Consider the following 26,501-nt stretch of genomic DNA (forward strand, 5'->3'; position numbering starts at 1 on the left):
TTGGAGTTATTTAAGCATACTTGACTCACCCCACGCAAGCACGAATATGATGGACTTTTGACTCACTTGAGTCAATGTTGATGTGCAAGACTCAAAAAAAGAAAAAAGTCCTCTAAAGAAGTTGTGGTAGATCAAATACCCCATTAAGAACATCTTGATAGTCTGAGTCAAGATTACTTGTGCAGGTAGCGAGTTAACTCAATTGAAGAGTGAGCATGGAGAAATGAAAGGAAGAACTCTTAAATATGAGGTACAAGAATTGCTGAGTGACATTGTGTTTCCAAAAAGAAAGTAGGAAGAGGGTGAAAGAGTATTGCTGTGCTAGTAGTTTGAAAGCACTTCAGGAAGTGGGCAGTCAGCCAGCAATTCTGTCATTTCTGTGGAGATAAATGAACACTCTGCATGTCAAGAAGACATCTGCTCTCTCAGAACCTTGTCTCTTTTGTCAGACTACCAATGGTTCTGGCTCTTTATCTCTTGCCACTCAGTTTGCCTGTCTTGTCCATTTCAGAAATTGAGCTTTGCTGAGAAAATTTTTGGATTGCCATGCACATGAGAATTCTTATGAATGTAGACACGACTTTACTTGCAATTGTTGTTGTAGCCATACACACATGCTTTTCTTTTCAGTCAATTCAGACAGAATCTGAAATGGGTGCATGCCAGCTGGCCTGTGTGTGCAGAACAGTGGGGGGTTTGGAGGAATCCTCATGATTCACGCATGACTGAATGTCATGTGACCACAACTTGCACTGGACTTATATTGCCTGTCATAGCTGCTACTACTTGTGTTTTATTTGTGTAGGCTTCAGGAAACAGACAAAGGTTAAACTAATTTGCTCATAAAGTCTCTGTCATAAATGTCCTCTGGCCCTGTCAGTACATCAGTGCTAATCCTATGTTACACCAGCTACATTTTACAGTAATAATAAGGAATGGACCTGTATGATATTCTTTCTGTGTGATAACTTCGAGTAAAAAGGCCACGCTATATTTTTAGAGTTTACTCAGAAATGTAAATAAGTAAAATATTAACTGATTTTCAGCAACAAATATTTCCAAATCCTCTGAAATTATATAGCATATTGATTATAGTAGTTATGATATTCTACAGTATTTGTTATTATGGTTTTCATTACATACACTTAAAGAGACACATTTTTTAAAGGCGTTTATTCAAAATACTTTTGAATAATAGGTCCCTTAGCTATAAGGATATCCTATCACTGTGAATTCCTAGAAAAATCAAGATTGTCAGAGCATTGAAAAGCTAGCAGTATGTATGACTCATTGTTTGAGCTAGTTTTACTAGTTTTGATCAGTTCTACACTTTCACAAGACTCAAGTTTGATTCAAATTTTTGTTGTACAAAAGTGAAGTTATTCTGGCAGATACTGCTGTTCGCATCAGGATTGAAAACAATTGGCAACCTCTGTCAAAATAGCATGTACTTAGCAACACAGATGTTGTTCAACTAAGAAAATAGAAACAAGCTTAATAACTGTCTCTTGTGATAGTGTAGATATTTAATATTTGCTAATATGGGCAGTGAACATGAATATCTTTTAGTTTGTTTTTTTACATTGTTAAAATCAGCTAAAACAGAGATTCATCAGGTTAGCTCTAAACCTTCTACTGCTCTGAAGAAGTATTAAGTTTTCTACAATCTGCAGTATAATTTTTTTTTTTGCAATAGAACAGTAAATATTACTAATCACATACATTTCCCCCTTATTATAATAATGGAAAAATGTAATATCCTTCTTCATATAAGCTGTAAAGCAGTTTGAAACAGGTTTGGTGGAGACACTGTGTTGCTACTGTTTCGTCCAGACAGCCAGAGAAAACCGGTCTCTAAGACTCTTTTCCTTGCTTTTCAATAAAAGAATTAAAACCATAAAGATGTTTTTTTCTTGCAACTTTTAGCTTAACTTTAAAATCTTAATATTACTTGATACCAGTAGCACTCCCTTGCCCAGTAACAATAGTAGTGCTTCTAGGAGTCATCTGGGGGTTGTTGCCTGCAGCATGTACTATTAAAAATAGTAACTACCAAGAACACTTAGACCCAAGGTTTTTCTGCACAGCACCACACTACAACACAATTGCATGTTAGTGTTTTCAGTGTCGTGATGGATCGGTATGTGTGCCTCAAATGGCAATTTCTTCGGGAAAGAATTACAGATGCCACACACGCTTATGTTTACATAACCTGTAGCTACCCCCTGACCATATGAGCGCCACTGTTACCAATAATATTGTACAAACAATATCTAATCAGGGAGTCAAACATTTAGAAATACCAGAGGTGCTATCAGACAAATCTACAAGTAGAAGTAAATGTGTTTCGGCACAAAGGCTGTGCTTAGATTAGGAATGTTTTTCAGAACTTTTTCAAGAGAATTTCACGCCCTGGAGGATGTCTTGGCTAAACATATCCTTGTACTTCTCAGAATCGCTTACAGAACCCAGAGAGTCTCTGGTGATGGTCAACAGTGAATCTTGTAAAAGGAATCTGAAAGGTTTTGCAAAATGTAACATTGCCTGCAAAAAGGAGGAGGTTAGCTTTAAATGGTTGAACATGGCAAACAGGATGTAAACTTACCTCTGTGTTTGTCTGTGGGACACACTGACGTAGAAACCATCAGTCACAGGAAACTGGACAACCAGAAGCAGAAACTAAAACATCCTGTCTTCATGTTTTCATTTGACCTTTGAACTATAGGTTTTTGACAATGGATAGGATAAAAATAGCAGTACCCCATACTACTTCTAAAAAAGCTATGGTTGTCATTTTGCTTTGGCCAGTAATGAAGACCACTTTTTAAAAATCAATTATTTATGCTGCATGTGTCAACCTCCACAGCAGAGCAGCAGTTGGGTCTGTAAAATCTAAGCAGCAATGTTCTTCAGAACCCTGCAAGGAGTTATAACACTGCCTTTTATAACATGTCCTCTATTCCCATTCTTGGGGTGTTTTGATGACATTTGTTGAAACAAAACTCAATCCGTACAGATACCGTCCCATAATTATCAATTTGAATATAATCCACCTAAGATCAGACAGTCCAAGGCAATGTTTTGGCATTCTGAGTTGACGGTCAGTTTTTGATGGTGAAAACCCAGTGAGCTTTTATAATTGAAACCAACATTGTGGAACTACAGAAGGTGTGGATTGGAAATTATTGGTTTGGATCTAGAAAACTATGCATCAATTTTGTGTTGAACATTTTGCTTTTTAAAGGATAAAGACCATTTGAGGTTTGTTGCAAAATAACTTTGATTTATAAGAACTCTAATCCTGCATAGTAAAACGTCCCTCCACAAAAGTCAGAATTTTTTATCATAAAGTCCTTTCTAAACATACCGTGGCTAGAAGGTTGCAAAGTTTTGGCTTGGCTGTGTAAAAAGGGGCTTATGATTACTAGTTGTAAGACTGAACAAAGATGACACATAGGAGGTGAATGTCAATGTTCCAGATTTGATTTTAAACCTGGGACCATCAGATGTGGGATTTGCGCAAAATGACATTTTTGTGGGAAATAAGGAGTCGAAGAACTAGTGTATATATTAAAATGTCAAATATGTAGCTTTATAATTTCTAGTTCATTTTGTTTATGAAATAAAAAAAACAGAATATATTTTGGGGCTTTTGTTTTAAAGATTAAAGGGAGGTATGTCTCAGATCATCTGATGTATTGTAAGCAGACCCCATCCATTGTGAAGTTGGTAACAAGTGAAATAGACAAACAAGACTTTTTGAAAGACCTCATACATTCAGATGCAATTTTACATCCTTGGCATTTGCCGCTAAGCCACCAGTGGCAGTTCAAAGCAGGTGACTAGCATAATTCCTTTTTGATGTAATACAGTAATAAAGTTAAATTTAAGAGTCAATTGGTGTGATTTCACTACCTTCTGATTGTGGATGCAATAAAGTTCTGGCGACGCTGGGTTTGATGGACACTTACAAAAAAAAGTTTGATTGCACTGTAGTCATGCATGTTTTAATGGTAATTTAATTTTAAAACAATAATTCCATTGATGGGAAATTTAAGCTGTAACACCTAGGAACAATTTAATCTCTATAGTACTTAAAAACTCAGAGCGTTGGTTTTGCATTTATTGAGAATCTGATCATTCAGCATCTACAATAGTTCATTGAAGTGAATTGTGTAATATATGAGTTTCAACAAAATTGAATATCCCTCTTGGAATAATAAAGTATTATTTAATAGAACTGAGTCAAACGGCTGCAGGATGCAATTATTGATCCAATAAGATCACTAGCTTTCTGTGCCTCATTTAGTTTATCTAGAGCGGCAATGATATGCATAACTCCCCCAGCTAAAACATGTTTCTTGTGTTATATATATATATATATATATATATATATATATATATAAAGAAAGAACTTACCCTGTCATATGCCTATCCCAACATCACAGGTGGATCAGTATACTCGGCTCGCAGCAGTAGGACCTAATTGTGAGGGATTTACTCTTAATGCTTTGAGTAATAGCCTGTTTACTTTCCAATAAGGTATTGAAATTGACTTGCTTAGTCATCGATAAGTTATGTAATGGTGATTTCTGATAGTGTAGATGACAGCTGAATTAATTACACCGCCATAATATACTCTCAGGATTCACTCAAATATGAAGAGCATGTGCCTGTACTGCATGGAGTCCTTCTCCTCTGATTATCTCCTTGAATGTGTGGATCTGTGGGTGTCACTGATAGACCGCGGCATTAAACTGACCCTCTCTCAGAGTGACAGCTTTAAACCCTCAAAGCTATGAGAGTGAGTATGGCATGTGTGCCCACAGAATCCAATTCAGCCTGGAGTAAAGAAGAACTGCCTTTCAGCTCTTATCAGGGCGCCAGCAGAACGGGACAGATCACCTCCCACTGCTGAGTTATCAATGTAGAGTTAATTGCCTTGCAGAGAAAAACAGGAAGATGCTATGTATCTTGTCTTTTTCATTGTTTGCCGACATTTTTTCCTGTCTTTTTTTAACTCTATGTAGTACAGCATTTGGACTTGGTCTTTGCTTAGAGATGTCCCCATGAGCCTGCAAACCCACTCTTCAGATTATTCACTTAAGAAATAAGAACAATCACGTTTGACATAAAGTGACACAAAGCAGCACTGAGAGAAGAAGAGCGATATGGGGGCATGGTCAGATAAGTGGTACGAGGACTTATGTAGAGAGAGACAACAAAACGAGGCACGTGGACACCATGTTCTGTGAGCTGTTGGAAGACAAGGTTGTTCAAGGTCTACTGCCATTCTTGATGGGTTACAGTGGGTGTGGGAGCCTGATGGGATAAAACACACTAGCGGTTGGCTAGTCCTTTCAATCTATAGGTCTTCATATTGTTTTTGCTGACTACAGTTCATTAAAGTGCTGCGCGTGTATGTGTGTATTATATGTCGAGTGCTAATGGCCTTGTGTTGTAGCCTATTATGTTAGTTTCCTCCAAGGTCCAGGTCTCCCATGTCTCATTGCACCTGTCACAGTTTCTTGGCTTTAGTGCGTCAGCAAGGACCATTTCTTCAGAGTCTGGAGGGAACATGTTGAAGTGCGAGAAATTGCAAGCCAACTGCCTTGAATATTGTAGATCACCAGTTCTCAAGTTTTGTTTATATAATTCTTTTTGTGTCATCTCAGCATATACTTAACTTTTCAACTACTGACATTTAAAAGTGGTAAGGAAACAGAACTTCAGCTTTTAAATTTAGTTTTTTCAGTGTCAGGATTGGTGTACTTTTTTACTCAGAAGTTAAAGGAGGAAGGAAGGCTCAATGAAGTTGGATTTGTAAGGGAAATGGAACTGGTTTAAATCCAGTATTTGTGTCTCTTTAGGGAATAAAAGTAACACTTGCTATAGAAATATGGCATTTATTTGCACATTTGATAGCTTGTATGTCTATAAAACTTTCAAATTGTAAAGCTCTCCAAGAACTATACCAGGAATTAGTTTCCGATGATTACTGTTGGAGTCAGTCTTTTTGTTCCCAATAACAGTAGGATGTGAATGGGTATACTTACTGTATATACTCTTGATACTTATTAGGTTTTTAAAAAGTTATGAAGTTTCCAAATTACCGTATTTATCTTAATGCAAGTTATAAAAACTTAACTATAATCAAGGTTTCTCTACTAGGTATTCAAATACTTTTAGATCTATCTTACATTTGTTGATCTCCTATGTTTGTTTATTTATTCCTTCTTCTTTTTCTGTCTTTTTTTGGGTCAAATGGGATGTCTGTAGCTAAAGCCGTCATCAATAAGTTTGGAAACATAAATGTAAAAGTTTGAGATGCATGCCAGTAATTTGAATCTGTAAATTAAATAAAATATTAGTTATTTTTCATAATTCATGTAGATCTTGATTTTGAGTCATAATGGTCTCAAAAGTTCTTCAATAAATTGAACTTAGTGAAAGAAGAATTTCTGTCTTTGGGGATATATTCTTATACAGACAGATTAACTGGGTTAAGGCTTTGTATGTTTATTGGACTTGCCTGGAGACGCTAGAGATCTATTATCAGGTTACCCTACGAATACATTTTGCCAAACATATGCAGCATATGGAGATTTATATATTATTTATATATGTGACTAGCAATTGTTGGCTTTTGTCAAATTTATTTTTCTTTACTTATTCACAGTTTTTCCAGTCTTAGAAAATCTATGAAGAGTCTCAAAGCATTGATTCCTCACACACTACAGACGTTGTCTTACTTTGACCTACCTTCACAAATTGAGCTCCATCTCTCCATTAAATAGAATATTGCTTCACTTAGGCAAAGGCGACTCTATTATCTCTCTATCAAGTAGTCTAGCTCTAATTTGATTATATAAAATCCAAATTAACAGTGCAGTTCGCTTATCACTTAGTGGAGGAATCAGCACACCTTAAAGTTTTAACTGAAACACCATAAGTTTGGAACTCATTCCCGGATCCATGCTCAGACTGCAGTGATGAATAAGTAGCGACCAGCCCTCATTTTAGTTTTGCAGTGTTTGAGGTCCTGAAACAGTTTTGCTCTGACCTTATCTTTTGAGTATCTTCAATTTGAAACAAGTGATTAGTTGTTTTTGGTTGTCGCTTAATAGCACTACCACACTGTTAGCTAGCTTTCTATTTACACTTCCTCAAAGTATAAGGGAATGCAGCCTAAATAATAGTAGTGGTACTTGTACCACAGTGTGAGAACCTTGAGAGCAGATCAAGTGTAGAGTACATGTCTAGAACCACTTCAGAAAGTCTACCCCACTATTCTGCCACCAGAAAAGACTATTACTGACCTTCAGATGTTTTTAATAGTGTAAAAAAAAAAACACACACAGCTTCAGTTATACTTGACTCTGCAAATGTCAAAGCGTTTTGGCAATGTTCTCCATCTGAGTGTTCAGGATGTATGTAGGTCAGGTTTGCCCTGATAGGCTAATATATAAATCTCCATATGCTTGGAAGGCATGAGAACGAAACATGTCAGAATATGTCTGCGCCTGCCCTAGGCGAAGAAGTCTCTCAGCTATTTTCCATCATATGCTGTCTCAGAAGGTTATCTGCGAGTTGTTAAATGCAGTTCCTTTTTTACCCTCACTGGTTTCTAACGAGCAGTGAACCACATCTTTTCTGTGTGGTTCCCTTATTTTTGTCACCATCTACGACAGATTCTTTGTTCCAGCTGCACTGTAGCCGTTGCATGCTGCGGACGTAAAACAGGAACATTGATTTTAGTAAGCTCTTTGCTGCTAGTCTTGACTCTTGCAAGCCTGGCAGTTTGTATAAAATAAGACGAATGTGATGGAAACTGTAATACAATTACTAATGACAAATCACATCCCAAGGATTTCTGGCTCAGCAGTGCTTCACTTGAGCGCGCACACACTGCACTCGCATGGACATCTATTGTACTGAAGCGTGTAGATCATATTGGGATTGATTAACATGAATGCTTTTTCTTTTTTTTTTTTTTTTTTGTGCCGGTGATTGTGCATAGAAAGTAGAATCAAAAGGACCAGGATTCTTTAATGTGGGAGAACTTTGGTTTTCTGCATTTTTGTAGCAGTGCACCACTTGACATCTACTTCTCAACTGCATAAGTCAATGGAGGAACTTAATGTTTTTGTTTTTGTTTTTGTTTGTGTTTTTTTTTTTTTTTTTTGCTTTTGTTCTTCCTGAAACTGCTTAAGTGAACAAAAAGTGCAGAATTTTACTATGCATATATATTTGCTTGCAAGGTTTCATTGGAGCGAAGGTGTGTTTTTATTTTCCGTTAGAACGTTGACTCATTTAGACCACAAACCACCACTCAATGTTCCACTTTACTGCTTCTTTCTTTGGGAGGCTAACCTTTGCGGTGGTGTTATGTAGGTCAGCCCAATCTCATCAAGTGGAATCTGCTTCTTTGATAAAATATTGTCTATGACAAATGCTCTCCTAAAAGACAATTTCCTAAAGACACCCCCCCTAAACATCCCCTAAAAGACATGGGGTGAGGTTTCATAAGATTTGAAATGGCATTTTTTTAAAGGCATCATTTCTAAAAATACCAAAAGACAAAAATGGCTCCTAAAAACTTTTAGTGGCTTCCACATTCATTCTGCCTCTTTCTCTTGCTATTTTTTTGTGCCCTTATCATTTTTGTCCCCTTTTATGTTTTCCTATTACCAGCAAAAATATACTCAACTATTTACAGTGTTGAATGGAAAAAGTGGTGCATCATAAGATGAAGCGCTCCCATTATCGAGCACTGAAAGCAGTAACCAGTCAGTTAATTTAGCTACATCATCTCAGTCTCTTTGATTCCTACTGTATCCCTTTTTTAAAAATTAACCATTCAGTTGTTCCCTTTTCCTCCTTGATGTATGCTTAGGAAGTTCTCGTTATTGAATCATCTCTACACACAATATGTTTGTGCTTAATATAAAAGACAACTTTCTTGCGCAAAGTACACATGAGCTTCCTTAAATATGAGTATTGACTTTTATTGTTCAACAGTATGGTGACTAACTAAAATGAGGAAGGTCTTGCACAGGATAATAAAAAGGGAATAAGTGTTTAGCATTTTTCTTGTATTGTGACCCTATCTAATCCCTAATAATTTAACTCAACTTCATTTTCTCTCTCCTGCTTGCAGTGAATGAGTATGTGTTCATGGTCCAAGCTAGAGGCATCCAGATTAGAGAAAACGTGAAGAACATAGGGGCTCAGGTTCTGGAGCAAGTTGTGAGAGGGGCCTACAGCATCAATGGCACAGGTAAATACGTGCGCATACAGCCATATCTTAATGTCGATAGATTTTCAATAATTTATTTCAAAATGTGATACTTTGCTAGAGTCACTAGGCACAGAGTGACATATTTCAAGTTTAATTTTCTACAGATTTTTATTGTGACCACTTTCAAGATTATTTTTCAGTGTTGAAATGATATCAGTTTTGGTTAATCAAAAGTTTTAACTCTCCTCTTTTTCTCCCCAACACCCTCTCTGAGCTTCAGCATTTTTGTCACTAAAATCTAAATTAGATGTAAATATTTAGGGAAATGAACGTATATTGAACTAGCGAAGCATACAGATGCATTTGAACATCATTGAAAATATAATTTATTTTATTACGTCATTTGAATAAGTGGATCTTTGATGCTTATGTGCTTATGTCTGTTTATTTGGATGATTGTGGCTTACAGCTAATGAAGAACCAAAATTCAGTTCCCAGAAATTAAGAATACCTAATTTCACCAAACTATGTTCAATACAGAAATGTTATCGTATGTCTTACACACAGTCATGTGGAAGAATGATAACTTAACAGTTATTCAGTAGAAAGATTAGGTTTCCTTTGATGTCTTTTTGAAACTTCTTCATTTGTGGCCCCAGATTATTCCTATGACTTCAACGAGAGCGAGAGCGATGCTCCTTCCACCACTTACCTCCCTGAGGGTTTCACATACCTCCCTTCGCAGGTTTGCCCTGAGAAGCTGCCCTCTATGAGTAAGCACACTGTTGACATTTTGGATTAGACTTCCTTTTGCTTACAAACTGAGTACACAATTATTACATAATTATTTAGAAATATATGTCCAAATTTGCTCAACTTCATCAATATTCCTTCATGTTACTTTGATCGTTTTTCACTTCTTGTCTTTCTGCTGACTTTGTGTTCTCCTCTTTTCTTCCACCGTTATGGCATTTTTTGCCTCCTATAATCTCTGACTTTTATTGCCCCTTTCCCTTCCTCCTTCCACTCTCAGAGGGCAGGTTGGAGGTGAACATGAGTGAAATATCTCTGGAGGAGGTGGAGAGGTCCTTGCTGGAGCGAGAGCCCACCATGGCTCTGGGAGGCTTCTGGAAGCCCAAAGACTGTTTACCTCGCTGGAAGGTAAGTTGCTTGTGTGTGTGGCACTCTCAAAAGCAGAGCAGGTTGATGAGCATAAACTAACTGGCCAGTGGGGTTGGCAAATGCATGACTGCTCCTGTTTGGGGCACAAAATGTTACTAAAAGCGTCTTACAAATTGTTGGACTTGTTACAGAATTGCTGTTCATCCTTTCTGGAAGGTTCAGATAGAATATTTACTGTGCTATCCAGGCACAGTTGCCTTCCTAAGCAATTCTGCTCAATTCTCATTTGGAAATATTTCTCATCATGAAAAATACAGTCATGGTAAAAAGTAAGCGCCACCCATCACCTGTATTTGGGTACCTAATGTAGGCAAGCTACAGGGAGAATGTCTCTACAGCCAACCTCAGGATAATTACCAGAGAAGATAGCACAATCCATTTGCCAACTAAAATGTTATGCTTGTATTCAGTCTGTGTACATGTCAGAATGGTAAAAACTGTAAAATTCTGCAAAATAAGCTCTTGAGAACTGCAATTAAATCTATCAGATGTGCACAACAGTGATATTTTTTGTAAGGGTATTACACCAAATAAATGCTATACAGATCAAAATCATGGCTGGTTGATTAACTAGATCTGATTGTATGCATTATTTAGCCTTAAGCTGTTATCAACCCCACAAAACTAAAAATCCTAAATACAAAAAAATAAAATCTGAACTTGAATTGTTTCCTCTGTAGTACACTGGAGCCAACAGGCAGAAGCAGAACTTGATAAGAAAAGATTTCAGAAAGATTCTATCCATCCATCCATTTTCTTCCGCTTTATCCGGGGTCGGGTCGCGGGGGTAGCAGCTTCAGAAGAGAGGCCCAGACTTCCCTCTCCCCAGCCACTTGTTCCAGCTCCTCCAGGGGAATCCCAAGGCGTTCTAGCCGAGAGACATAGTCCCTCCAGCATGTCCTGGGTCTTCCCTGGGGCCTCCTCCCGGTGGGACGTGCCCGGAACACCTCACCAGGGAGGCGTCCAGGAGGCATCCTGACCAGATGCCCGAGCCACCTCAACTGGCTCCTCTCGATGTCAAGGAGCAGCGGCTCTACTCTGAGTCCCTCCCGGATGACCGAGCTTCTCACCCTATCTCTAAGGCAGAGCCCAGACACCCTATGGTGTCCCTTATCCATGGTTATTATGGTGTCCATAGATAAAGGTGGGAACATAGATCGACCGGTAAATCAAGATCTTTGCTTTTTTGGCTCAGCTCTCTCTTCACCACTGACCGGCATCCTTCCCCACCACTGGAGCCAACTCACCACCAGGTAGTGGTCAGTGGACAGCTCTTCACCTCTCTTCACCCGAGTGTCCAAGACATACGGCCGCAGATCCGATGAAACAATGACAAAGTCGATCATCGAACTCCGGCCTAGGGCTTGCTGATGCCAAGTGCACATGCTTTATGCTTGAACATGGTGTTCATTATGGACAATCTGTGACGAGCACAGAAGTCCATCTATAGAACACCGCTTGAGTTCAGATCGGGGGGCCGTTCTTCCCAACCACGCCCCTCCAGGTCTCACTGTCATTGCCCACGTGAGCATTGAAGTCCCCCAGCAGAACAAGGGAGTCCCCAGGAGGGGCACTCTCCAGTACCCCCTCTAAGGACTCCAAGAAGGGTGGGTAATCTGTACTGTCATCCGGCCTGTAAGCAACAGTCCCCCCCACCCATAGGCGGAGGGAGGCTACCCTCTCATTCAACGAGGTAAACCCCAACGTACAGGCGCAGAGATGGGGAGCAACAAGTATGCCCACTCCTGCCCGACGCCCCTCACCGGGGGCAACCCTAGAGTGGAAGTATGTTCAGCCCCTCTCAAGGAGACTGGTACCAGAACCAGAGCCATGCGTCGAGGTGAGACCGACTATTTCTAGCCGGTACCTCTCAACCTGACACACTAGCTCTGGCTCCTTCCCCACCAGAGAGATAACATTCCACGTCCCAAGAACCAGCTTCTGCAATCGAGGATTGGACCGCCAGGGCCCCCTCCCTCAGCCGCCATCCATCACACATTGCACCCGACCCCTTTGGCCCCTCTCATAGGTGGTGGGCCCATGGGAGGGGGAACCCATGTTTCCTCTTTGGGCTGAGCCCGGCCGGGCTCCATGAGAAAAAGCCCAGCCACCAGGCGTTCGCCATCGTGTCCCCCCTCCAGGCCTGGCTCCAGAATGGGGCCCCGGTGACCCGTGTCCGGGTGAGGGAACACCAAGTCCAAAGTTGCCGTTCATCATCGAAGTCTTCGGGCTGCGCTTTGTCTGGTCCCTCACCTAGGACCTGTCTGCCTTGGGTGACCCTACCAGGGGCATGAAGCCCCAGAAAGCATAGCTCCTAGGATCATTGGGGCACTCAAACCCCTCCACCACGATAAGGTGGCAGCCCAAGGAGAGGGCAATCAAAAAGATTGGTTCTGCTTTAAGGTTGCAACACTTCTCTATTAGCATTTTGTAAAGGGGATGTTAATCAGCTGGAGGTTGAACTGTTGAACTGCATTTGGTTTCTTACATGCCCTATTTTTTTTTTTCAATCTCTGATAGCACAACACAGCTATATCTTTCCAGAAAAGGATTCATCTAGCCTGTGTTTCACTGGAATTATTATAGAGCGTAATTAACCAGCATTAAATTGTTTTATATGGTCTGTGCACTTTGCTGTTTATGCTTTGATGGAAAATTATGTGGCCAATCAGTTTGCCATAAAAAAGGAACAACTTACACACACAGTACAAGAAGCGAACAAAGCAATTATACTTGACTCTAAATGCAAAAAACACATTACTGTTTGATTTGAAGCAAGCCTTCTTTTTTTTTATTTCAACAGAGAAATCAATGCCCTCTTCCTTTTGTATGTAATTCTGCAAACTGTCAGATAAGTGATCAGTAATTTGTTAGTAGGCAAGAGCCACTTTATCTTTTTTTATGAACTACCTATAAGCCCTTTTATTTTTGACCATTCCACTGAATTTGGAAAAATTCCCACTTGCATGTGCTCATTATAAGTCAGAAATATCAGATCTAATTGTGTAGATTAGATTCTATGTTTGAATTTTTTGTTCTGTTTGTTGTCAGACTTTCATATTTTCTTTCTAGGACACAAGACTTAAAGTCTCTAACAAACTCTAAACAAACTCAGTAGAGCAAACTAAACAGCTCTCCCCTTTAAATATACAGCAGCCCCGTATATTTTCACATTCAGCTTGCTCTATTTGTCTTTTTTCTTAGTTGATATTTGTTGTATTATCTGCTGTTTTCCATCCCCAGGTGGCAATCCTCGTTCCATTCAGGAATCGTCACGAACACTTACCCATCCTACTGAGACACCTGGTGCCTGTGCTGCAGAAGCAGAGACTCCAGTTTGCCTTTTATGTCATTGAGCAGGTATGCACCCCCTCCCCCCCCACACACACACATATGCATGAAGAGAAACTTCTTTAAAACCATGCTTGGAAAAATTCCATGTGTTTTTCTGTGAGAAATGGCTGAATATTTTTTTTTTTATTCCCTTTTTTTTTCTTCAGGGAGGAACAGAACCATTTAACCGAGCCATGCTGTTCAACGTGGGCTATAAGGAGGCCATAAAGGACCTGGACTGGGACTGTCTGATCTTCCATGACGTGGACCACCTCATGGAGAACGACCGGAACTACTACGGCTGCACGGACATGCCCCGACATTTTGCAGTCAAACTTGACAAGTACTCCTACATGTGAGTGTCCGCCCTGTTCCTTGTAGAGAAAAAAAAATTATATTATATATAATTATATATAATATATATATTATTATATGCGCAAAAAAATAAAGGGAACACTCAAATAACACATCCTAGATCTGAATGAAGGAAATATTCTCATTGAATACTTTGTTCTGTACAAAGTTCCATTTGCACAACAGCAGGTGAAATTGATTGTCAATCAGTGTTGCTTCCTAAGTGGACAGTTTGATTTCACAGAAGTTTGATTTACTTGGAGTTATATTGTGTTGTTTAAGTGTTCCCTTTATTTTTTTGAGCAGTATATATATATATATATATATATATATATATACAGTACAGACAAAAAGTTTGGACACAACTGTGTGTCCAAACCTTTGGTCTGTACTGTATATATATAATACTGAATCTCTCAAATATGTGTTATTATCTCCCCCAAGGCTTCCATATAATGAGTTCTTTGGTGGTGTCAGTGGCCTGATGGTGAAGCAGTTTAAAAGAATTAATGGATTTCCCAATGCTTTCTGGGGCTGGGGAGGCGAGGACGATGACCTCTGGAACAGGTAGGGAAAACGGCACATAAAACACACAGACTCCAGCTTAGTGCATGCTGCTGTAGCACCAGGCTTGCTGCATTGTTAGCTTTGGACATTCTTACTAGATAAGTTAGGTAGGTCGGTCATAGCAGGCCTTTGTGTTGGCTGTTTTTTTTTCCTCCATGTGGCTCTTTGCTGCACAGCATTTCCCACCGCCCACACAGCACACAGGCAGCTGTACTGGGCTTCCAGTATAATCTGCTGACTTCAACTGATCGACTTATGCTTTTCTTTCTTTTTTTTCCTTTCCTGTCAAGAGAGCCTCTTTTGCATGCAGTGACTGGACAAACAAGCGCCAATATCATGTTATTGAAAACTGTAACACGATAGCACATTATTATTATGGAAATGTCTCAGTGAGCGCTAATATTGAAAACCTTCTATTTAACTGTGTAGACTACTGGTTTAAAATCATTAAATTTGTTTGCACAGGGTGCAGTTTGCCAATTACAGTGTAAGCAGACCATATGGAGACCTGGGACGCTACATGTCTATTCCGCATCACCATCGTGGAGAAGCCCAGTTCCTGGGAAGGTGGGTGTTCAAATACACATAGCTCATTTCCAAAGGCAAAATCCACCAGACAGCGTTTGGTTAAAGAAGGAGTTGATAACTCCAGTGAGGCTTACACTCATGTGATGTAAGCCAGTCACATGAGAAGGCGAAGTGGTGACTTTGAGTGAATTTCAACTCATTTAAAGACTTTTCATGTGACGTGTTTGAATGCTGTGGGGCTGGATTCATATGTGACATAAAATGAGCAGGAACAATTGCTATTTTGAGAAGGTTTAAGAAGAGTTAAGTTACATTTTTTATTCTTTTGAAAACAAAAAAATATATTTAAAACAATGCACGGTTTCCAAAACTTAAAATCCATAATTCCATGAGAACAGTCTGTATCACCTTTCACTACAATTACAGCTATCAGCCTTTTGGGGTACAGTGGATCCCCACCTATTAAGGGCTCAGTACTAGTGAATTTTTATGTGCAACATCAGACAAAATTATTTCCGCATTTTTTCTGCAATATTCGAAAGAATATGCAGATTGGAAATAAACGTTAAAATACCTTGCTTCTGCAGTAGTGCTAAGACAATTTCCACTGAATGTATTAATGAACATTAAGGTATGTTTGGTGTTTTAACTATTTAATTAGGCAGTTATAGCTTTTATAGAGGCAGTTTCACGTATTCATGGATTTTTAATATTTGGGCCTCTAAAATACCTTAAAGTTTGCAATTGAAGCATGACAAAATGTGGATAAATTCTTGAGGTCTTTCTCACATTGGACCTTTAACTATTTCAGCTAATCTATACCAGTTTGTTTCTCGACATTGTTTCCCAGTTCTCTGTTGTATTTCACCATATATTGCCTCTGTCTAATTGGTGCATGTACTGTTGTGGTTTTCTGCTGTTCAGATGATTGATTTATTTTGCTTCTGTTTTTGTTTTGTTTTTACTCACAGGTATAGTCTACTACGTCACTCAAAGGAGAGACAGAAAGTGGATGGTCTTAATAACCTAAACTATTCACCCCTAATTTCAAGAAGTCGACTCTTCACCAATATCACAGTCAGCTTGAGCAGAAAGCTTGCACCTGTGGCTGACTACTGACGTAGGCAGAGCTGGACTGCAAAAACACCTGGGAATCAAAAGTCCTTTAGGACATCAGCCATATCTCACCAGTCGCAGCACTGCTTAGGACTTATTTAGTTTTTTGGGTTTTTTTTTGCTTTGTTTTGTTTTGTTTTGCTTTGTGTTTGTTTGTTTGTATGCAAAAACAGAAAAAACTGAAATGGAGACTCAAATGAGCAGATTTGATAAATCATCTTAAAAAAAAAAAGAAGTAGGGATAAATGCTGCACTTATTCGTGCCACAGTTCATTACTCTTCATCTGGGCTTGTGTACACGTCAGTCTCCACATGCCTTTTGCACCATTTTGGCCTTCAGCATCCCATTTGTCAAGTTTGTTCCTTATTTTCTCTTTTGATTAGCTCCGCCCTGAGCTGTTGTGCTTGACTACAGAATTAGGTTACACATTCAAGCACGCACACACACACACACACACACAGGCCACACATGTATGCACACAGGATTATGTACTTGCATGTGCTGACATGGGGGTGGGGGGGCGTTGGAGCTTAGATCTTTGATTTTAGTTTTGCTCTTCTGATTTCATAAATGCAGTAAGCCTGTGAAAACATTTGCATGTGCACACAACCCTTACAGCGCCACGCAGCGACTTCAGTTGAGTGGATTCATGCAGCTGGTTCTGCAATAGGAATGCCAAATCTAAAAGTAAAGATAGATAGAGAAGATGATATATTGTGCGAGAAATAGTTTATTCCAAGTAAAAAAAAATAATTATTTCCTTAATCATTCGTATTCCGTCTTGTGAACATACCATTTAAAGACTGTGATGTTTGTGTTTGCGTTGTTTCATTGAATGTTCTGGCTGCCTGCTAATGGCTGTATGTTGGAGTGCAATGCTCATCCTGTTAGCAATAAGCTGCAATATCAGACAGCAGAACTTAGCCCTGACTTCCTTATTGTACAGATGCAATAGCATGGGTGCTAGCATTCCCTTGTTGGACTAAAGAAAAGGTGTGACTGCGTATGCAAACCTTAAATTGAGCTCAGCTTTGCTTAAGCAAAACGTGGCGCCCCCTTGTTTTTGTTTTTTTGTTTTTTTCCCAGAACTCACGTCTGCCTTGTGTCTACATCTGTGTGTGAGTGAGGGCAAGCTATGCAAATGGCCTGCATGCGTCTGGTCGCCAGGAAAGGAGGAGACGTTGTCTCCCAACTCTTGTTTGGCCGACTTTAGACCTCACTCTGTGTGCAGCGTGTAAATCTAGGTCAGAAAGAAATAGGTGCAGGTCTATTTTTAGACGTTCTTAATGTTTACTCACCTTCAATTTTTTTTTACAGCACAAAACTGGAGGTTGCAGATACTTGACTTGTGTCACCATCACTGGTGTTTACAGAATCTCAATACTTGTCTAGTGTTTGTAGCCAGCCTTCCTCCACCCAGGGTGCTGCAAGCATCTTATCTGTTCAGCAACCTTTTTCTGGCTGCCTTTTTTGTTAAATTGACCCTTATTTTCTCGCATTGGAAAAAAAAAAAAGATGATCTGATTGGGAAAAAAAAAGATGATCTGAATGATGGTGTTGTGTGATTACTACTGATTGGCTTTATGTCCAAGCTTTTCTTCGTCTAAATCAAACTTTGAAGTGTTGATCTATGTAGAGATTTTTATTTTTATTTTGGAGAGGCATGCTGCCTGACACTGTGCTATGACACACACTGACGGTCCTCTCAAGTTACACAGCAGCTCCTCTCTGTTTGTTTAACAGTGTTCGTTTTTGGGGTCAAATATCCCCAAACCAATGTAGTTCCATTTTTAAGATATCACACAGACATATACTCTTCACTGTCTTCTTGTCATGCAGCTACATCATTTCACACAAATCGCCTTGTATACATTTCTAAACATGTTTCTCCTAGGAGGCATGTACGTAATCGAAAAAGAAAAAAAACTGTTGGATTTCAACGATAAAATACAAACTAATAGGGGCTGGCCCTCTTGTCTATTTATTTGACGAATTACTTACTTTTAATTGTTCAGTTTTTATTTTTCTTGCGGGTTGACGTGATGACTTAGGAAGTGACAGACTGTGTTAGATGCACTGAAACATAGCTGTGTGTAGTAGTGTGGGATTCTGAGGTTCGGTTCTGTGTAAATGGGGGCAGTTCCGTTTCATTCAGACACAGATCTTATTTCTCTTTAGCAGCGGCGCCATTTGCACTGCCGTAATGAGATGAAATGAAATGGAATGGCACCCATATTGTAGCTTGGTGTTATTACTCTTCTGAGCAGAGGTGTTGGAGGAGGCCATTTTGTGTGATAACCACAGGAAGAGCAAGACAGAGTTTTAAAAATGCTAGTGGACACTTTCTTTCACTGATCACCTCCATTACACTGATGATAATCAATGGTACTGACCTTCTACAGCTCCCTTTGGGGGACGTACTTACTGGAGCCAATTTTACCAGGACATGATGTGATACTGAGTGGCAAAAAAACATTATTGAGACTTCTGGCTCTTTCATTTAGTCTATTCATCATGTGGGCTAGATACTATTATGATATCATTCAGTGAATTTATTCATGCTGCCATGTTAAACTAACCCATGTGTGAATTGTTATGCTAGCAGATCTCAGTAGTGCTTACACCCCTGTTCAAATACAAGGTTTCTGTTGATTAAAACAATGAGGCATTCTAAATTACTTTACTAAAAAAAAAAAGTCTGCAAGGAGCATGTCACATCTTAATTTGCTCCAAATCTACTATAAATTAGTCAGACTGTGAGGACATTTCTTATCCATGTTCCAGCTCCTGTGATTCCTTATATTTTCTGTCACACTTACAGTAGTTGTGGATTTGGTCATTCAAAAACTTAGTGAGGTATTTTTCCTGTTGGTTTTGAAGTACGCTTAGAATCACATTACTGTTGGAAAAATGAAATCTATCCTCATCTTCTGCTTTATAGCAAAGTTAATCGAAACTATGAATCATGTTTTCGTCCACCTTTGCCAAAAAACAAATACAAATCCCCCAGAGTATGATGTTACCACCACTGTGCTTCAGTGTGGTGGTGTGTAGTTGTGGTTGTTCTAAATATCTTTAGCAGCACAATAGTCGAAGTTTTGAACTATGAAACATTTTAGGAGACATTGGCATTACAAAAACAAACATTGCACATATGGAGAATACTCTTTTCAAATGTGGAGAACAAGCAATACCAGCCAGAAATTCTTGCAGCACCTTCAGGGTTGCTGTCAGGGTATTGGTAACCACAGTGACAAGTTACCATCTTGGTATGTCTTCGGTTTTGGAGAAATATCCAGATTTTGTTACGTCTATGGTGCCTCTTTATTTTCTCCAATCAGTGAAGAGCTTTTTTCACAAGAGTACATATAATCTTCTGACTGAGTTTGGGTTCTTTCTAACTTCTTCACAAGATATTGAATAGCTATTGCTCCTTTAACTTAAATCCCACAGATGTAAAAGAATCCCATCAGGACATCTGACCTCTGTTTCACATTATCAGAATCACAATAACCAATGGCAGATTTGAACCTAAAATGAATGAAAGCTGAAACTGAATCAAAAATATGCTTCATCAAAGTATTGAATTAAGGACGCAAACTTAAGTAAAATCAGTTTTGTTTCTTGAAATCACCGCAGCCTGGAATTTTAACAGTGGTGTTTACACTTCAGAGACCATCTGTGTGTTTAGAAAGAGCTGTGGCTCATTTTCAGAAACGAATCATGCAAACCTCCTCGCTCCAGATTACGGAGGTGCCCAGTGGAAGTTAGGGACAGTAGCAAGCAATTGTGTTAAGTTTTCTATTCCATGTGTGTTTGAGTGAAATGGCTAAAACCTTTCAGAGGTGCAACCATCCTCCATATGAACCTTCTTTTCAAGTTTTCTTTTTTTTTTTTTTTTGTATTTTTATGTTTTGGATTTTGTTTACCAGCACTGATATGAAGTTTTTCTTTCCTGGTAGTGAACAGCTGGCAAGTTCTCCGCGTAGTTCCTCACATTTACATGATACGCTGTATATTATCTCTAAACACAACTATATATATATATATATATATATATATATATAAACTTTCATTGCTTTAAATTAAAATTGAAAGCTAAATGGACATATAGCAAAAGCCAAATGGTTTTCAGTGTGTGTGTTCAGGTGAAGATTCAGACTGTGACACCCTCGACCTAAAGAGGCCCTCTGCGTTTTCAGAGTCAGTATTAGGCTCTATGTTCACCATACACGATAGGCAGCCGCATCAGCTCTACACTTTCGACACTTATTTTCTTTGGAAACTACTGAACAGCTTTGGCCACTAGTTTACTCACCAGGGACTTGTGTTTAGAATGGTAAATATTTGATTACAGTGTGAGGAGAGCAGGCACAGACTCTCTAAAGAGGCTTCTTCATATCTTAATCTCACCTGTCCTAATCCGTTTTGTGCCAGTTTAAATGAAGGGACCATTTTTTGGGCATCTGACAAGACTGGCAGCCTTAAAGCTTTTTAATTTATTGCAGTTTTTTTTTTTTTGGTTCTGTTTTTTTTTTGTTTTTTGTTTGTTTTTTCACTTGAGTTTTTATTTTTTATAAGCAAGAATATTTAAATTGAAAAAGAAGTGCATATCAAGAAAATGATCATTGTAAATATCGTTGTTGTGTGTAGTGTTTTAGAAATTCTATTAAGGTCTTAAATCACTACAGATGCTAGCATAAAGAACAAGGCTTCAGGAGGGCGGGGAGGGACGGGGGGGGTTGGCTCGGGGTTTATCTGGTGCCATTTAAGTGCTAGTGGAGCTTACACATCAATGTTTTTACATCACTGCTTCCAAGCACAAGCTGTTTCTTTTCTTCTTTTTGAGAAAAAAAAAATTTCCATAAGATTTAAAATTTCTCTCATAATCGCAGAGTTTTGCACTTCCAGTGTCTCCACCATGCTTAACTTGCTGTGGCAAACGCGAGAAGCGTATCATGTTGTAAATCGGCACGGATTCTCGCACGTGCAGAATGTCCGTGGGACATCTCTGAGTGTGACGGCATCTGAGTTTAGGTGGAGGTCACAGGAAAGCGCTGCAAGATAGTTTGTTTTTTGTTATTTATTTAAGCCAAAAAAAAAGAAGTCTTACATCGCAAAGTAACAAAGGCACCCAAACCAGCGACACAATCCACATAAAAATAATCACGGATATTTTCTTTTTTGTATGAACTATTTAAGAAGAAAAGGAGACAAGATAACTAAAATATCTTCAAAATATTTATTCTTTGATTGTAAGGAGAGACCCGTCTCCTTGAATTGAAGCCATTCGAAGCCACTTGTCAAAACTTGATGTCAGCCTTATGTGGATCTGTTTGTGTATTGGCATATTATCATTTGATTATTGAAATTTGTATGATGGAGATTTTCTTTTATACCATCATTGTTATTGTCAGAAGTACACCAATAAAATGGAAACTTGTAAAGTCTTTCTGCACATCTTATTTTTATTTTAAGAGCGGGTGTTTTTTGTTTGTCTGTTTGTTGTCCGTTAGTGTGTAGAGTTCCCCAGAACCCACACTGTGGGTTCTGGGGAATAGATTCACCTATTAAATGCTGTGGAAAAAATTATGTGGTTTTAACTTAAACTGTGCAGAGTGTTCACGCATATGCACACGCATAAATGTGCAACTTCCTGTTAAACTGATGTTTAGGTTTCACTTCATTGCTCAAACTAGGAACTATACATGCACTGACCACAATTGGGGACATAAGCTGCCAGTAATAGCTAAAATAGGAGTATTAAAATCTCATTTGAACCATGCTCTCCATTGAAGCCTGGTTGGATAATGGGGGGTGATTATGGTGGAATAGATGCAAAACTTAAATGTTCCATAAAGCTAATTTAAATACATTACAGTGATATATGTCAGGATCCCTATTTCACTTAGTTAAGAGGAGTGCATGCTTGCACAGTCACTGAGGAGCTTTGCACTACAGCAGAGATATTAACAGCATCACTTCCCCTCTTAGACGACCTAACAAAGGTTTGTTTGTCTCTGTTCTTTTGGCTCAGAGACACAGCTCTTTTTAATCCAGTTTAAAATAAAATGTCCCCCTTCTTGGGAACAGATTCCTGTCAACTTTGCGAACTCTCTATAATTGTCCTATTCAACACCCATGTCGCCTCATAACACCCCTGAAAGGAACCACCCCCTCACCAAGCACGCACATCCGGACCCAGAAACAGAGGTGACGCTTGTTCTTGTCCTGCAGCCCTGGTAGTTTTATTTTACTCACCCAGTGAGTAAAATAAAACGCAAAACGAAATGCTTTCACTAGAGTTCACTTAAGATTCATTGAATCAGAGGAGCTCCGGCCCTGTGGCGTTTAGCACATTAGATGCGCATCTCTGCTGGTTAACGGAAGTGACAGCTAATGATTTAATTACGCTCTCGGAAAAGAAAATGCTATGTGGCAGGGATTGGACACAATGATGCTGCTTTGAGAATATTTGCAGGAACTATGGATCCTTCCCCACGATAAGTTTAAAACAAAAACATGGAAAAGGCTATTTATCTATAAATGAGAACTGTTAAGAAACAGTATGGCATGGGTGTATTTCAAAAAAAAAAAAAAAGAAACTTGATAAAGACGAAGAAGCCCAGTGCAGCTACATCTTAATGGAATCTGGGAAACATAAGGCTGTGGCATGCTTGCAGCAGTATCACTTAGCTGTCAGCCACACACAGAGGGCAGCTCTTAAGATCTCAAGAGTTTCCTTGGCATGTGTGTAGAGACATGCAAGGACACACACACATGCATAACCATTATGAATCATCCACGCACATCCCTGGAGTGTTGTGCCACTCAGAGGCTTTGATATGATCTGTGGCGCCTCAGCCTTTGTGCACCGCTTGCTTATCTGTTTCAGTCCAATTCTCCCTACAGGACGCCTCAGACCGAAACCTGCATCAGGATCTTCAGAATTTGTAGCTTTCAGTTGTGCCGAATAATTATCCCTCCCTTTCTCTCCACGTCCTCTGTGCTCCTTCCCTTGTGTATAAAGAAAGAAACAAACACGTCTTCGAGTTTCCCATAATTTAAGGCTTTCTGTTTACAATCTGCAATAAAGTTTGAAGTTTGAGTAGAAGATGTAGCATTTGGTTATTTGGCTGGGAAAGAAAATTATATATTGACTATCAGCAGCTTGCATCAGTCCTCCAGATTAACATGTACTCTGCAGGATCTAGGAGGGTTTCCCTAAACTTAGGTCATATGGGTCACATTTCTATCGACTTAAAGTCAATTGTTTTCTTGATTTGGTCTTTCACTAGTCTTGATGACCTGTCCATTTAAAGCAAGCGTTTTAAAACAGCCGATTTTCTTAAACACACAGGTCAACAGCCCTCTAGTGTGGGAATTCCCCAATCTTTTTCCCTTAAGTAATGATGCATACCTTTTGTTAAAGTTGCCAAGCAGGTAGATCAGACATAACAATTGCACTGCTACACTGCTCTATTTCTTCACAGAGACTTGACAGAAAGTCTAAATTAGTTTTATAAACAAAATATAACATAAGAATTTCTAGCTGGTAAAACCAAAGCATATGTATGTATGTCAATTGGCAACTAATTTCTTTCTGAATGATTTGAAAGGTTCACTAAAACTACCCACTCTTCCACAGATCTTAGGTGAAGGCTATCTTCAAGAACTGTTTTTTATGCTGACCAAGCCTAACGAAAGTTTGTTTAAACAGAATAGAAGCAAAATACACCCCCTTTTAAACAACAAAAATAAAGTAAAATGTTTATCAATAAAAAAAAAACATTTGTTGGTTCATCACTGTCAATAAACTACAAGTCTCTGAGGTTGGAGGGCCTTTGTGGCATCTAGTATTCTGGTTGGTCCACTCCAATCATTATTACTTTCAGCAATCAAATGTATTTCTTTCTGAAGGTACATTAAAAATACACTTTTATTTTAAAAGCAAAAAAAAGTGTGAAAAAGCTCTTGACTTCCTATTTCTTAGAAGCTCTGACTATATCATGACTTGAAGTTGATGTTGTGGTGAGATAAAGATGAGGGGAGCTAAATAATTCTGCACTGAACATGAAATGTAACTCAGAAATTTGCCTGCATATCTGAAATGCTCTCTGAAGGAAGTCATTTCTAATAAAACCCAAAGCCACAGACTTTTTTTTGAAAAGACTTTCATTTGGAAGCTACTTTAGACACCTAAATAAATCCCCCAAAATCCCAAAATTACACTTTTTTTGTTTTGTTGTCTCATTACTATTTTATCTTTCACAGAATGTGAAAACGTGTAGAATTTGCTGGACTGAATGTTGCAGCTGACATAAATTCAAAGACCCTTGCTCTCAGCTGCATTAAATCATGTTTCATTAACACAGAGCAACAATGCCTCGTGGCACTCTGTATGTAAACACAAACAAGAAAGGAGAGAATGCAACAAAACTAGTGTAGGCCACATAATTTTGGCATTACATAACCATTTATCATTATTTAGCATTAGAAAAAATAAATCTGCTGCCTCCACCTTTCCCCATATGCACTTCCTTTTCATCACCCTCTCTGCCCCTTCATGCTGCATCTTCTCCAGGTCACAAACAGGACAAACCTTTGTGTTATGCCTCTTGCCATGGTTGGCAGGAAATCCAGCTGCTTCAGCCCCCTGGGGTTTAAACCTTTGCGGCTGCTGCTAGCCCTGCTTTAGCTCGCTTGTTTCTGAGACTTAGCAGGAAAGCGTTTTCTTTTCTGAAGCATGTGTTGTGGCTCTCCTGTCAGGACACGAGGCGTACAGCTGAGAAATGAGGAGGCTGTAAACACATCTATACTTCCACCTCCCACGTCGTTCATCGTGCTTGACACTGTTGTGCTTTCTGTCTTGGTGTCCATCCTTTGGCACCCCTGTCTGGCCCGCTCTTGTCACATCCCTGTCTGTCAGCGGGAGTATTCCTCGTCAGTGAGTCTGCCTTGTTCTCTCAGCTTGCCTCTTTCTCAGCTGACTGTGACATGCCCGCTCACTCTGCTCTGTGTCCTTCTGACTGCATCTCCTCGTAGCGTTCCTACAGCACATATAATCATCTGTCTTCAACCCCCTGTTAAAATGCTCCACTACTTTAAAATCCAATCCTTCTTGCTAAAGCATCAATTAACAGGAGGGCCCTCTTTTATTTAGAAGCACAGTTTCTTCCACGGTAAGTGGAAGAGTAATTGTGATATTGCAAAAAAAAAGAAAAGAAAAAAAACCCACTGGGCAAAAACCAAGCATGACTAAAGCAAGTGAAGACGATGCAACTGTCACAAACAATTACTAACAGAGGATATTTACATTACTCAGTCGACTAGAATCTTAACCAGATTCCAGAAATCAAATCTAGTCTTGATTATGGCTGCTGAAAGTAATAGACTCTTCACTTGTGGTAAACGTACACTAAGGTGGACTCCAACAACAAATTAGGTAGCGTCTGACGACAACTTAAAAATAATGAAGTAAAATGTTTTGTTCTACCTTTCAAAGTTAGATTTTTTAATTTGGCTTTGTCACATAAATTTACATTAAAATACATTATTGTTTGATTCTGAAAATAAAAGGAGTAGAAAGATGATGCAGAGTACTGTAACCAGAGCAATTGAGTGGCAATAAATGTTGCCCCAACAAAAGTGAATGTGGGGAAAGTTTGATATTTTAGTGTGGCTAAATCCTAAACTTCCCATGCTAATTTCAGGTAGCATGGGAAGGTTGCTAAAAGACAAACATCCAAGTAGATCCTGTAAGAAGATGAAAACATTCCTCCACATGTTGAGATATATAAATCATGACAGAAGTGCTGTAGCTTGCCCACACATCAGGTCTGTATCCCCTTTCTGTATATCTATATTTTCTTTTTCCATTGACCTCAGCCTCCTACATCCGCTCCATGTTTTGCTTCCAGCACTGTCTTTTTTTTATGTACAGCCTCTGGCTTTCATTATGCTGAATAACTTTATCCTGTTCTGGTTTCCGTGAAATGTTGTCTTTTAAAGCTATGTGCTGACGGCCCACAGAAGACCTGCTGACGGAGCTTTTGGCCTGCAAGAGCAGCTAAATTTCACATCTCGCTTTCTTGCTTGCTTCACTCATTGATGTAGAATCTCAGCTGTTGATGTGGCACACATTGTAATATCTCTCACATTTTCACCTCATGCCCTTAT

At 39.1% G+C, this 26,501-nt stretch overlaps 1 protein-coding gene across 1 annotated transcript in view; it reads left to right on the forward strand.

Annotated features, from left to right (window-relative positions):
- Positions 1-21,772, forward strand: part of b4galt5 (UDP-Gal:betaGlcNAc beta 1,4- galactosyltransferase, polypeptide 5) — a 42,684-nt gene extending 20,912 nt beyond the window's left edge. The window contains exons 2-9 of the mRNA XM_028016121.1: positions 9,161-9,280; positions 9,901-10,014; positions 10,275-10,402; positions 13,667-13,783; positions 13,924-14,111; positions 14,555-14,677; positions 15,143-15,244; positions 16,177-21,772. Coding sequence (XP_027871922.1) covers positions 9,161-9,280; positions 9,901-10,014; positions 10,275-10,402; positions 13,667-13,783; positions 13,924-14,111; positions 14,555-14,677; positions 15,143-15,244; positions 16,177-16,324 — 1,040 coding nt within the window. The 3' untranslated portion in view covers positions 16,325-21,772. The remainder of the gene's footprint in view (positions 1-9,160; positions 9,281-9,900; positions 10,015-10,274; positions 10,403-13,666; positions 13,784-13,923; positions 14,112-14,554; positions 14,678-15,142; positions 15,245-16,176) is intronic.
- Positions 21,773-26,501: the final 4,729 nt, after the last annotated feature.

Source organism: Xiphophorus couchianus, chromosome 1 (assembly GCF_001444195.1).
Source record: "Xiphophorus couchianus chromosome 1, X_couchianus-1.0, whole genome shotgun sequence".
Taxonomy (NCBI): Eukaryota; Metazoa; Chordata; class Actinopteri; order Cyprinodontiformes; family Poeciliidae; genus Xiphophorus; species Xiphophorus couchianus.